Here is a 13,735-nt window from a genome sequence, read left to right as displayed (position 1 = left end):
TTTGCTTTCTCTTTGCAGCTTTAACCGAATAGACATTCCTCCTTATGAAAGCTATGACAAGCTATATGAGAAGCTGCTAACTGCCATTGAAGAAACATGTGGGTTTGCTGTGGAATGACCCTTCACAGGCTTACCTGAGACTCTATTTATACTCCTGTCAGCCGGAAAGCCCTTCCCTCGCCAAGACTCAAGAAATGCTTGAAATACAGGAAACTTTCCCTTTTCTACACTAGGACACTGTAAGGGAAAGAACAACTTTGGAAAATTTTTTTTCTTCAAGAAAATAGATTCTGTGGTTCCTGCCATAGGATCATTCAGCTGCTATTAAAAACTAATATCTTGAACATACAGAATGCTGACTTTTCCTACATTTCAACAGTTAAGCAGTATTCTATACTTAAAGACTACTACTATTTTTGTAAAAGGTAATCTATTATATTTGCCTACCTGATTTCTATTCTCAGATACCAAGACACAACTTCAGCAGTCGGTACAAGTCATGTTTCAGCCTGTTTTAAATGTATGATACTGAACAGCATCTATACCTGCTATTTTTGGAAAAAAAATATTTTGGATTATTCTAACTTTGCATAAAATTGGCTGAAAGAATCGTTAATCTTTTTAATTAAAGCCACTTACATGTTAACTGCGTTTTCTTATAGTAAAACATTATATTCTGCAATGTAAAGTCAACTTAAATGTTACCACAGGGGGCTTTTTTCTATATTTTTTCAAGCATGAATTACAAATAATGATGTTTTGGGGTCCTATTTATATCACTTGTCAGATTCCTTAAAATTTCTAGTATGAGTGACAGATACTGTATTTGGTACAGTATTTGTGTTAACACGTGGAATAGACCTTTTTTAATGAACAGTAGACATTTTGATTTTTTTAAACAGCATTTTTCTAACAAGTCTGTCAAGAGTATTTTTTGTTGCTTTTGACTTTAAACACTGCATTTTTCAACTTTTTTTAGCATGTTGATGAGGTAATATTTGACAGCAGAAACCTGTTTGCAGTTCATTTCAGAACCCATCCTGTCCAGTCGACCAAAGTTTGTTTGAATGCAGCCAAATCACATTATATCTTTGTTGATGCTAAAGATTTATCAGGTAAAACATATTTTAATCTTTGTCTAGCTGCTCATGACATGTGGGTTTGTTACAACTAAGGAAAAAGGCGATAAAAAATGATGTATTATCTGAAATGTGTGATGTGCTTTGAAAATAAGGTTTCAAAAGCACATAATTTATTGATTGTAGGGATGGAAGTAAGTATATATATGAATTATAACATGGGTTGATCTCTTCAAAGGGGAATAAAATGCACTACCAGTAGAGGGAACTGAATTTTGAAGTAAGTTTGGGAATTCTCAGTTAAGATCTATGTGATCTGTTCATGGTGTGTAGATGAATCAGCCTGCTTACTAGACAGTGGCATTCTCCTGTCAGTGGTGAGAATATTTGGAATAGGTAGCATTTTTTTCCAATCAGTGTTGTTTTTTACCATGGGTTACAATTGACCATCAAATCTGCACTATTTTTTACACTGCCAATAAGAAGAAAGTCAAGGGTACAGAAAATGCTGAAAGAATGGGACGTAAACAGCTGTTCTTCCACAGTGTAGGCCACACCGTGAACTAGCTAATTTTCTATTTCTTCTATGGAGCTTGAACTTAATTTTGTTCTGCCAAGTCTGACTGCCACAGTGAGTAAACTACTACTGGATGTTGTGTATTAGAATAGTGGGCAACAGACTACTTTTTAGAATTGTGGTAGGAATCTGGTGAGCCAAATCCACATATTCATTTGATTATATATATATTTTTGTACAGCTGTTGCTTCCCAGTTCTGGGCTGGCTGCAGAGGTGAGGCTACTTAAGGATGTAAACTTAAAGCCAAGAAACTTGCTTTGACAGCCAGGTTTGATGTATATCAGACACTTCTTTCTTAATTTCAAGGGACTATTGCACTCTTAAAACTGCTGGTACCTTTGCTTATAGTTGGAATCCCTAATTCAAGGCTTTCAGGTAATAATATTACCAGAGAAGCTACCACTACATTTGTCCAGGTTGCCCGGGAGAGCGAAGTAGGATGTTGCCCAGTGTGTTTTTATTCGTTACTGCTGCCTGTGGTTGGGGACCACTGCTTTAGATATGCCCACAGACCTCTTCTCACCCCAAGTTTGGAGGTATGACATGAATTACTCTTTACAGAGACTATTTTTTTTTTTTGACCACTGTTCACAGGATTAAAGTCTCCACTGTTGTGTAAGGGATTTCATTCTGCTCTTGCTCAGGCTATGGCTGCAGCCACCCTGATCATGGAAGCATGAAAATTCAGTTCGATCCAGTCTTTGGGAGAAGTCAGGGCTCAGTTGGCAGTTCCAGGGAGAAGGTGTGCTGTTCCCTTTGCACCAGACAGCCCACCTCAGCACTATTTAAAGACCGTGTCTCCTGACCACACCACCTGTACCCACCTCCTAGGAACCTTCTCCCTGTCAGCCTGCTTAGGCTGGTAAGTGTATTGAGCACATAGTTATGGCCACCCTTATGACAAAAAAGCATTTCTGAGGAGGGGGTAGATGAGCTCTGCAGAATGGAGTGGAGATCAGCTGATAAATACCATTCATTTTCACAGTAGCCTTAGCAGTACATCTGTTTGTTCTACCAAACATTTTGGTATGGCATAGAGGTGTTTTTTAGCTGTCTCAGATAAATATTGTAAATTTAATATATTATAGGCAAAACTAGATAAATCTACGTTTGACTTCCCATAGCTGACAGATGAGGTTGAATATAACAAGTATTTTGAGTGCCTTTCTACCTTCATGACTGAGAGCTTTAACTCAAAGCACCTCATCACCTAGTCATGTTTATCAGAAAATGTTAAAAGGTTCATTCCTTTGCAAAATTTTGTTTCAAGATCATGTCAACTACTTTCCCCTCAAAAAGGTGCTAAGCCTAATATTGCATTTTAACCTTGGACTTTCACCCCATGATTAATGTGAATATTTATTTCAATGTGTCCCTCTTACTGGGTTTTACTTTATCCAGGCTTTAGTTGTTTTAGAGAGATGTCACATCATGGTTTTATGCTGTTGCTTTTCATTATGAATGTTTAATTATGAACAGTGACTTTTGTAGATTTCAAATATACAGTACACAGTTGAGTTTCAGAGGATTTAATTTCTCGGTGTAAAGAGTTTTGTAATGGTGCTTTGTACAGTATGTATTCTAATTTTTTTGCACATAGTTTCAGTTTCCCTAAACTGATTTATTTTTACCAAATTTTTGTGTTATACTAAAGTCCAGAGCACACAAGCTGTTTTTAAATTCTTGTTCTACAACACTACATCTGTATTGAACTTCTGGTGCGTTTAAACTAGCTGCATTGATGGAAGTAAAAGCTTTGCTTCTATATCTTAAGTATGCATCATACAGCTTAATGTAGCATGCTTCAGATTTTAAACAGCACCATATAGTTAACAGGTGCCATTTGTTGTACTTTACACTATGTAGTAGGTTTCTGGCTCTACCACATCCTCAGAGCTTTGTCTGTAGCTGTAATTAGTTTATACAAGTGTAATTACTCCTCCACAAACTGACAGTTCTTAGTTTATCATTTCCATTGTATTTATTACAGAGTGTTTTAGCATTGATATCATTGTATTTTCACCCAGCTGTTACATGAGCTTTAACAAAAAAAAAATCTGTATAAAATGGTTTTTAAGTACTTAATGTATGTACCCATGCAGAAGTTGAGCAATAAATTGTATGCTGTTTGCACTGTCACAGCATCAATGGTTTAAAAAGTTTTAAGTGTTTCTTAATTAAACATTAAAATGTAACACAAGCATTTTTCAGTAACTCAGCTTTGTCTCAGGAGAAAATATTTAAACTCTTACTGTCTTTCTACAACAGACTGCTATCTACAATAAGGATTGTGCTAAATGTCCTAGTTGAAAAAAATGGTCTTACTTTTGGCTTTCATGTTAATGGTATATGTGTTTCTTGGAAAGGACTTCATCTCAGTGTTAGTGAATGGATGTCTCCTCCAAAAAGTCAGCAAAAGCTAAACCACCTTCCTTAAGGGAAGAAAAGGATAAATCTTGTAAATACTTGTTAAAATTTAACAGCCTAGCTGTTAAATAAAGAGAGACTTGAAATTAACCTAGTTTTTAGCAACTCCTTGCAAATGGTTGTTAAAGTCAGGGTGTTTTTTTTTTTTTAAGTGAAGTATATCATGCTTAAACTACCAGCTGTTTTGTTTAATCTGTAAAGGAAACATTTCCAGTTGCTGTGGTTTTTTTTTTTTTCTAGCAGATTTTTTTTCCCCCCAAGCATGAGACTTCAATTCACTCTGTTGTCAATTCCGTAAGAGACACCATCTTACGGCAGGTTCTGACTAAAATGCCATTCCATTATGTTTATATCACTTTTTGCAATAGGCAATTACCAGCAAGAACTCTTGTACTAGAGCCTATTTAAAATTACTCTTTAGGTCAGCCTCAATACTGAGACTATTATAAAATTCCAATTTCCTCAAGCAGAGGAAAATATATCAGTAATGAGCTTTCCTAATTAGCAGTTTGTCTTTATGCAATTAGTTCTCAGTTTAAGTATTCACCTGCATATGTTTCCATCTCATAGGGCATGGCTGCTAAAACCTGAATTTTCTACTAAATATATCACAGCAGAAGTAAGTGATGAGTCTGTGAAGGTAGTTACAGTGACAATGTTAAAAACAGACCTTATAACCCTGAAGTGAGGTAAAAGCTGAATGCTGGAACTTCTAATTGCTACTGGCTCTAATGTCTTATGGCTGACAGAACTAGAACTACTCTGGCTCCCCCTAAAAAAAATTAATAGAATATTTTTGAGAAAGGTAATGCAAGTACTCATTGCTTTAGTCCTAATAATCGGCTTCTAAGACAAAATTAAAAAAAAAAGATTAAAGTTGTTAGTGGTTGTCTATATGTAGGGTTACCATGCTCACCTTTTGAAGTAGACCAAGTAAAGCAAAATGTTGCTTGTTTGTGCCTTGGCTTTTGTAATTTTGAAACCCTGATATGAAATCCAGTAATCAAAACACCTACAAAAAGGCCTTAAGAAGGCAGCACACTAAATACAGGTGACCTAACATGTAGTCCTCTCCCAGCAGTTATTGTAAAAAAAAAAAAAAAGTTGCAGAGGCTTAAAAATATGTACATAATTATTTTCAAGGGGGGGGGACATACCATTTAAGACTGCCATCCACAGGTCCCTCAAAGGATTCAGTTCTTGCAGAAGCTTGTATTTCACTGCTTCAGAAGAATTTTCATTGTTTTCTTTTATATGGTTTGCAATAAATACCAGCAATTATAAAATACGGTCTTAATTGCAAACAGTATTCTGTAAAATAGGTAGCATTCACTTGATTAGTATATTAAAATTACTGATTTTTGTCAGGTTTATGGCAGCATTCTCTATCTCATCTTTCCAGAGGAAACGTGAAGCATTGATATTGTTTTAAAGATCTACTTGTCTTTTTTGTCAGCTTTCTAACCCAGTTACCTCTGATCAATAGTGTTAGTATGGCTTTTTAATTCCAGCAGTAGAACTAGCATAAGAAAATAGAAAGGTTAGCATTCAACTGTTCCACTAAGCCAGCTTCACTAAAACACACTGACTTCATCCTACTTCTTTTGTGTTGAGTTCAACATTATCTCAGCCTTGCTAAGAAGATAGAAAGTACTTTAAAACTTTATTGATGATCATAAAAGTGCTCAAAGTTCCAGACATCAGCAACTACCCCTCCGACACGTCAAAATGACAAATCTGGTCTTAGAGAACAACAGCTACACACCATCTTCTTGTTACAGCAGTTCTTAAAGATTCCCACCAGCTTAGCCAGACAGCTGCAGTGATATTTACCATGTCTTATGAGAAACTGCTTTTGCTATACTGAAAGGAAGCCATCTGAAGTCGAGATTTCAGTCTGTCTGCTTCTAGTTCTTGAAAAAAGGTGTCATCATCATTTTGCATTATTGCAGTTTGCAGTTGTTGTATTTCCTTTTCCATCCTTGATCTCAATTCTCTCTTTGTTTTCTGCAGCATCTGAAGAAAATACAGGTATTAGCCATATCACAGAAAGAAAGAAAACATCTGTATAAAACTGAAATCCTTACTTGTGCTTGTGCTTTCTCTCTGGTTTGGATTTCTTGACGTTCTTGAGATAAAGCTTCTGCTAGCATAGAGAACTAAGCATAAAGAAAGTTTGAGTTGAAACAATTAAAGAAACAGCTTTTAGTATTTAAAATATTAACTGGCTATCTTTGCCGATTAAACTTACCTGATCTTTGTAATAGTTCTCCATGGACTCCAACTCATTTTGATGCTCTCTCCTTTGCTCAGCACGCATCTCTTGAGCATATGCTCTGAGGTCCTTTAGTCTTTGCTTCTGAATTTCTAAGCCTTCTTCAAATAAGTTTTTAAATATCTGCCAACGATTAAAAAAGCAAACAAAATTTTCCCAGAAACTTAGAAAAGCTTGGTTGTTTTTGGAAGCACTAAGCTTTTCTGAATATAAGGCTTAGATCAACCAATTTAATTTGAATAAGATGCTTTTTAAGTATATATTAACATTTTCAGCTGCTTTATCTCATGATGAAAGAATGATCACAAGATAGAGTCATTGCCTGTGAAAAAGTATAGTTAAGTATCTAGTACTGGTGGTACAGACACAGCTGAGTTGTATTGGTAATATTAATTTAGCTGGAATTTTTAGACAGAAGTACATTTTTCATCTGTTAGATTAATAAGAAAGTGGCTAGAACAGCAAATATATAGAGAGTTCTAAAATACTTCACAAGATATGACAATATAAGCCAAACTCTGGATGTGCACTGTGAATACAGCCCACCCTGTATTCTGTTGTCTAACTTTAGGACCTTCATCCAGATTTCCCGTAACAGGAAATCCAGCCTGTACTCAAGCTTTCCATTCATACAAAAAAATACTTACCAGCTACACTACTGCAGAGCTTGAGAGGCACAGTTCTCAGATCGCTAACAATGAATTATGCACTAAACTTCTAGAATTTAACTTTAAAATGTGAAAATTGTGCATTTACTCCTGTAAAATATACCAACTATTTGCTTACTTTAGCTCTGCTGTGCAGCCCTGAATAGAGATCACCTGTCAAGAAGTCCACTTTGTCTAACAAACATGAATGAGTGCTTTTTTGATCAGTTTCCTTAACTGAAGATTTAGGTTATTTTCTTTGGAGAGTAGCTATAGGAACTTCTTAATTGTACTGTTTCATGAAACTTCATTTCCCCAATTTGTCATGTTACCAGCCCTGTTTTTCCATACTGATAACTGACCATCTTTCTTGTATTACACTGCCCTGCCCTAAACTGTATCAGTGTTTCCAAAGAAGGAACCTTTTCAGCTGTGGCTTTGACTACCCAGCCACTTACTCCAGGCTCCTAAATTCTGATCACTTAACTTGCTCTCTGTCTACTTGTACCATTATCTCAACTACAATAACGCAGGTTCTCAGCTCCGAGGTCCAACCAATAGAGAAGAATTCCACACTTGAAAAGCAAGACACACATCTTGTACTTACCCTTTCTTCCCGTGTCCTAGCCCGCATCATCTTGGCACGCAACTGGACCCGGTAATCTTCATAGTATTTCCTGGCTCTAACAATTTGTTGGCGTTTTTCTTTCACCCTATTCTGAGCCCATTTCTGTCGGCAGATACGTTGCTTAAATTCTTGCTAAGTGGAGAAAGTAGAGGTAAGACCACCAAGCTTTTAATAGATTTGCTGCAAGCGAAGCTTTGTTAATCATTTCTAATAAGTTGGGTCCCTTTTAAAGGACCTTCTCCCTACCCCAATTTTAAAGTTTTAAATTATAAATGCAGTGTGATCAACACTGATTTAGCAAAGTGCTGCCATGAACAGTACTATGTAGTTAAGCAGCCAACACTGCAGTGGTTGCTGGTGTTTTTAACAATACCAGGAGCCTGAAAGTCTTCCTCCTTGCACATTCTCAGAATTTTACACTTGTAAGGCAACAGCGCAATGTAATAATAGTATTCCATTTGCATGACCTCAGTGGCCACACAGCAAGCAGATTGTGGCATTTGAGACCACAGCTACTCAAGAGACAAAGTTATAAGAAACCGCTTTCATGGACCAGGGAATATGCATTCTAGCTAGCTCAACATGCAAGTTTCCAAATTACGTAACAAATACCATTCAAAGAACATACCAGTCTCTTGTTATGGTCTTGATTTTTTTTAATAATTGCAACAAGAAGCTGATGCTTCCTCAGGGCTTGTTGAACCTGAAGTTTTTTTTTAAAACAAACGAACAAAACCAACCAGTTACTTCCATCATTCTGCAGAACAGACATTTGTGTGTAGGAGTTCTAAGATAAATATTAACCCTCCGCTATGCTATTTATATTAAGAGTTACCATGCGTAAGGTAAACAACTTGTGTTGTGGATACCTTTTAAGCTACAAGACTGTTGAGAATTTGTACTTAAAACTACAAACTTCATTAAAAAAAATCAATAAACTAGTATAAAAAAACATTATGTTCAAGTTGCTGGTTAAAAAAAAAAAAAGTTGAGCCCAATTGTCTAGGTGTGTACATCCCCTATTCAACCAACCTCCTCATCTTAGGAAGAAGGTATTTCTTCCCTTGAACAACTGCTTCTTCTAGGACTAAATGAGTATTATTTGGCTCAACTTTATTCACTGTAGTTGCACATGATGTCTTGTCAGAAAATAGGTCTAAGAAATCTTTAGCAGAGATTTTGTAAAACCTGGGGTTACAGTAATAAAAGCAGTTTTACTATAGACACTGTACGCTGTTAATTGAGCTTGCTCAGATTTCAAGGCAGAGTTTGTCTACATTACTGATGGCATTGATAACTACTTAAAATGAACCTAGCTCATATCATATTTGTAATAGAAATGCAAGTCTAAAAAAGCAGTATCCATGTTCTGTATCTCAAAGCTCAGATATACATCCTTTCACATTGTGCTTTGGATGTGTGTGTACCCTAGCTATGCTGCACACAGCATATATCATTTATTATGAAATACAAACTGATGAATACTACTGTTCTGTGAGAAGTTCTATCCTTGCTAACACTTAAAAGGTAAGAATAAGAATGCTCACCTCATTTTGGAGTTTTAATCTAGCTCTGCCAGAAGCTGCCTTAAGTTGTTCAGTCTGTGCGAGCTGCTGATGCCACATTTTGTTCATCATGTGGTTGGAAATATGCAGGTGGGGAAACTCTTCCAGTAGCTGAAGCAGGAGGTCATCATCTCTTACTTCCACTACAAGGTAAAGACAGATGTAAACAATAAATTCCTGGAGAATACATTTAGTGGTAAAGTCTTCCAGACAGTGTCAGCCTAAGTTACAAAATATTTTAAATTGAACACTGTATGCAACTACCACGCTGTTACTATGATGTCAACCTAAACCCAGGAGGACATAGCATCACTCTGTCAGAACAGCAGCTGAAAAAGTAAGTGGCTTTTTTTTTTTCCTGGTGAAGAATTGCTTTTACAGGTCAGGCTTGATTTCTCTCCCTCTTACCATGTTTAATCTGATTTACACAGGTATCCTCTTCTTTCTGCAAATGGTTCAGATGATCACTAATTAGCAATTTCTTTCTTTCTGTCTCGCTGGCTGCAGCAACTTAACGCTAATATAGCAGTAGTTAGTGAGAGATCTAGATCAAATAAATAGGTGGAAAACAAACTGAATCATCACAGAATGGCTTGGGTTGGAAGGGACCTTAAAGAGCATCTCTTTCCAAGCCCCATGCCATAGGCAGGGATGCCACCTACTAGATCAGGTTGCCCAGGGCCTCATCCAGCCTGGTTTTGAACACCTCCAGGGATGGGGCTTCCGTAAGTTCTCTGGGCAGCCTGTTCCAGTGTCTCACCACCCTCTGAGTGAGGAATTTCCTCTTAACATATAATCTAAATCTCCTCTTTTTAGTTTAAAACCACTTCCCTTAGTCCTATCATTATCTGCCTGAGTAAAAGGTCGTTCTCCAAACTGTTTTGCAACCAGCGTACTCATTACGTCTTTGATCTTGGTGGCAGGAAAAAGTTATGGGGAAATGAAACAAGCAGGTATTAACCAAGTACATGCCTCTTAAACACTCAAAGAGAAAAAAAAGCAGTATACCCTGAGCAACATTTGGGTACACAGATTATACCATGACCTTATGTATAAGCATGCATAATGCTGTTTGACAGACTAAGCCTGTGATTTGTGTAGGCTGTTCTTGGAATATCACTTGCTCAGCAAAACCAGTGGCAGTGTTACTGCTACAACAGTAGGGTCTTTTCCTACCAAACATGCTGCGCTATTACCTGCACATGGCTCAGCACCAGCCCACTCAAGCTACAGGCCCAATTTTAAATCTAATACATGTTCAGGGGAAAAAAAAAAAAAAAAAGGAAAAAAAAGACTGAGCTCAGAGTATAGTGGAGCAAGTACAGGAGTAGCAGTAATGGAAACAAGCATTGAAAGTAATCCAGGGGATTTTAAGGAGGTAGCAAATGGGTCACAGTTTTGAATTGTGCATGGGTGGTTTACATTTACTTAAAGCATTATCTTCCCTAACAAAAATCCAGACATATGGAGGTCATAAGAAGGGGAAAATGCTACAGCTGACTGGTATATGTTGGACTGATGCCTTTATTCTTGGAGTTCAACTAATGCTTTCAAAGGATGCCAGTTTTCCACCAAGTATAGTTTTGCATTTCTTACTTGGAGCTGCTTTCTTTGGCTTCGCAGTCCCTCGTTTTGGAATCCACTGGCTGTATCTGGGATTCCGAGGTGTGGTTTTTCTAGAATAAACTTTCACTGGCTGAAGCATTTTTGAAGGTTCTTTAAAGATGTTTTCTTTGTATCCTTGTTCCTTAGGAGCAGATGTAAAACAGATGGAGAACAGGTATGAGAAGGGAAAGACTGATAGATCACATAGTTTGGGTATCAGAACTTAAATGGCTTTGAAACTGTAGAATGAGAAATTGGACATATTGAATTGGATTCTCCAGAAGTCGAGAATTTACCAAATGCAGGCCAGGGTTCAAATAAAGGTTAAATCTCACTATTGCATAACCTCAGTTCTTCCGCAGCACTTAGCATTACCACAGCAGCCTATGGATCACTTCTGCAAAGGCTGTGAAAATGGCCAGTGCATCCCACATGAGGATGACACAGTCTTCCAGCATAAGTTCCTTGCTGTTGCAGTAGTATGCAAGTAAGTAGCAAGACCCCTTTTGCCAGATTCATAGCAGTGGAGAATCATCCTTGCACAAAAAAAAAAAAGACTTTTACAGTAGCTGGAAAAAGATTATGACAATATTTTGTCATAATTACCTATAGTGTATGGGGGAATCCAACTGGATCAACCTAGCTCTTAGGGGGGCTGGGGGCAGGTATGACAAAGTACCTATCTGAGAGGGCCGACAATATCTCACTACTCAAACATTTTCTTGGAACAATTACTAGCACTAACACTACTTTTCAAATCATAATGAGAAGTTTAGGCCAGTCTATGGAAACTCTATCTACTTATTTTGCTTCAGTTCTTTAAATCAGAGTCTCTTGAAGTTATCACTTCATGTAAAAAGTATGGTGGTTAAGTTACCCCTAAGAATAATACCTACAAATGTTGAAACTTTAAAAACTGTTTGTCTTGGTTCTACTTATCTCAGGAAAAGCTGTCCCTCTGTTCACTATTTCAACAGTATACAGCCCAATAACTGACACTAGAGTCAAGGTGTTTTTCTACTCAAGACATGCACAGTGTCTGGATGGAACATTTAGACAAATTTTAAAATAATGAGCACCATAGTGCATTACATACCATTTCCTTGACTTCTTCTCTGAGCTTGGAAATTCTAAGCCTCTCCCTAGCTTCATAAATTCTTAGTTCATCTTCATAAGCTTTAGCAACCACCTAGAAAGCAAAAGTAAGAGGATTTGCAAAGCAAATAACCAGTCCATATGACTGTCGTTAACTTCTCAGTGTATGGGTCAAAGTTGATTCTTCCGCTTATTTTTTTTCTTTTTGCTGCAAGATTTGGGGTCTACATCTCTTCTTAGCAGTCTACAAATACAGCAGTGCAAAATCACAAATGTCCGCAGTAAGTAAGGACATTCAGTTTTAATACTTTTAGTATAACTGCTGGTAAGAATAGCCGATAGGTCTAACCCTGAAGTTACCTTTGCTTCTTGTGTTCTTTCATCCTTTTCTTTTCGCAATTGGTTGCGTATTTTCCTCATTTGACCTTTTCCATTACTGTGAAGTACATCTAACTCAGAAAAAAGTTGATGCTGAGATGAGGGTGAGGACGGAGACAGGGATCGTGGTCTGATTGGGTACTTCGTATGTGGTGTGTCTGTAAGGAGAGCTGTTTCAGTAAGTATTTAACTTGAAATGAAAAAGCCTCCAGCCATATGTAAGGAAAAATAAAGTTTGGGGTTCTGTTTTTTAAAAAAGGCACACACACCAAAAATTTTTCCACAGCAGAAAAGTTCAAGTGTTTAGCACAAATTAAATCATAAAAATCTAAAGCCTTAGCCTTTAGGATTATCCCTGCCCTGAATCACGTGTGTTGGGGCGTGTGTAATAGCAGAAGTGCCAGGAGATATTCAAGATAGGAAAGAATAAAGCAGCAAAACCATTTGAAAGTAACTCAATGTCAGAGACTGTCTCACAAGCGTCATAAACAGCTCCATCTTGCAACATGATGTTGTACATGTGGATTAGATCAAGTTATGTGATAGTTTTTTTTAATCTCCTGTATATGTAAGGGTAGTTATATAATTTTATTACCACCAATACACACACTGCCCAGTGTAAGATAACTAGATGTCTATGTTGTGTTCAGTACCAAAGAAAGCACAATAAAGTGTATTGTGAACAAGCCCTCACTTTAAAATCGCAGTCCTGTCAAATGCAACTTGTATGTTCTGTCTCTTGCCCCACTTTCTTTACGCTCTCCACTGCAGCTGTATTTCTGTAAAGTTTTACCATAGCTACTTAAACTGTTAAATGGGAACTTAATTGTAATTCTATTACTGTTGCTCAGATTTGGATCTAAAACAGAAAATACAAGTCGAAGAATACAATACAAAACTTAGTGAAACTAGGTGTAGTTCAAGATATCGGCTTTGATGAGAAGGATTTTTTTTGATGTTTCTTTCCATCCTAATACTTAAGAATCAAAAGAGACACTACCTTGCTTAGTTTTCCTTCTGCGATAATCCATGACACTGTCACTGTGCTGAGACAGGTTGTCTTCATCTGTCACCTCCTCTTCTCTGGCATGCTCACCCAAAGCTCTCTTTAACATCTGTTGGATAGATTTGGGGGTAAGAGGATGGGACAGGGCTCAGGTTCAATAGTTCATTCAAAATTTAGAACTGTCAAGTCAGGTGTTAACTGCAGATTTTCTTTTCATTAATATTCAATTTACATTCTTGTTTCCAGCTGTTACTTCTAAGGCCAGCTTGCTTGGATACAACAAAGATTTCACTTACTAAATCTAGTTCGTTTAACCTGCGAGAAAGTTTTTCTGATACTTTATGAAGCTCTTGCTTAGATAGATTTTCCTTTGTTGTTCTGGGAGAAAGAGACTCTTCAAGTGAATCTGTGGTAGAATTTTCATATCTGCTAAAACAAAACAGAGAGATTTC

At 37.1% G+C, this 13,735-nt stretch overlaps 2 protein-coding genes across 7 annotated transcripts in view; one reads left to right on the top strand and one right to left on the bottom strand.

The window, feature by feature from the left end:
* The window catches only part of SMURF2 (SMAD specific E3 ubiquitin protein ligase 2), a 65,388-nt gene extending 61,572 nt beyond the window's left edge, over nucleotides 1-3,816 (top strand). Inside the window, exons 19-20 of one of the 3 annotated variants that reach the window (XR_004780575.2) lie at nucleotides 19-425; nucleotides 1,023-3,816. Coding sequence is in view for 1 of the 3 variants with exons in the window: in XM_035558981.2 (XP_035414874.1) it covers nucleotides 19-118 (100 nt within the window). In the remaining 2 variants the exon portion in view is untranslated. Of the gene's footprint in view, nucleotides 1-18 lie in introns of all 3 variants that reach the window. The other 2 variants (XR_004780576.2, XM_035558981.2) reach the window with 2 other exon arrangements.
* The window catches only part of CEP95 (centrosomal protein 95), a 29,315-nt gene that overhangs the window by 5,380 nt on the left and 10,200 nt on the right, over nucleotides 1-13,735 (bottom strand). The window contains exons 12-22 of one of the 4 annotated variants that reach the window (XM_035558978.2): nucleotides 13,580-13,709; nucleotides 13,278-13,392; nucleotides 12,260-12,435; nucleotides 11,901-11,993; nucleotides 10,796-10,946; nucleotides 9,182-9,342; nucleotides 8,263-8,337; nucleotides 7,614-7,766; nucleotides 6,336-6,482; nucleotides 6,172-6,243; nucleotides 5,918-6,100 (exon numbers count right to left, since the gene is read on the bottom strand). In XM_035558978.2, the coding sequence (XP_035414871.1) occupies nucleotides 5,924-6,100; nucleotides 6,172-6,243; nucleotides 6,336-6,482; nucleotides 7,614-7,766; nucleotides 8,263-8,337; nucleotides 9,182-9,342; nucleotides 10,796-10,946; nucleotides 11,901-11,993; nucleotides 12,260-12,435; nucleotides 13,278-13,392; nucleotides 13,580-13,709 (1,450 nt within the window). In that variant the 3' untranslated portion in view covers nucleotides 5,918-5,923. Of the gene's footprint in view, nucleotides 1-5,748; nucleotides 6,101-6,171; nucleotides 6,244-6,335; nucleotides 6,483-7,613; nucleotides 7,767-8,262; nucleotides 8,338-9,181; nucleotides 9,343-10,795; nucleotides 10,947-11,900; nucleotides 11,994-12,259; nucleotides 12,436-13,277; nucleotides 13,393-13,579; nucleotides 13,710-13,735 lie in introns of those variants that run through there. The other 3 variants (XM_035558976.2, XM_035558979.2, XM_035558977.2) reach the window with 3 other exon arrangements.

Source organism: Cygnus atratus, chromosome 18 (genome assembly GCF_013377495.2).
Source record: "Cygnus atratus isolate AKBS03 ecotype Queensland, Australia chromosome 18, CAtr_DNAZoo_HiC_assembly, whole genome shotgun sequence".
NCBI classification, from domain to species: domain Eukaryota; kingdom Metazoa; phylum Chordata; class Aves; order Anseriformes; family Anatidae; genus Cygnus; species Cygnus atratus.
The sequence above is the reverse complement of the archived record's forward strand: the minus strand, read 5'-3'. Positions and strand labels throughout refer to the sequence as shown.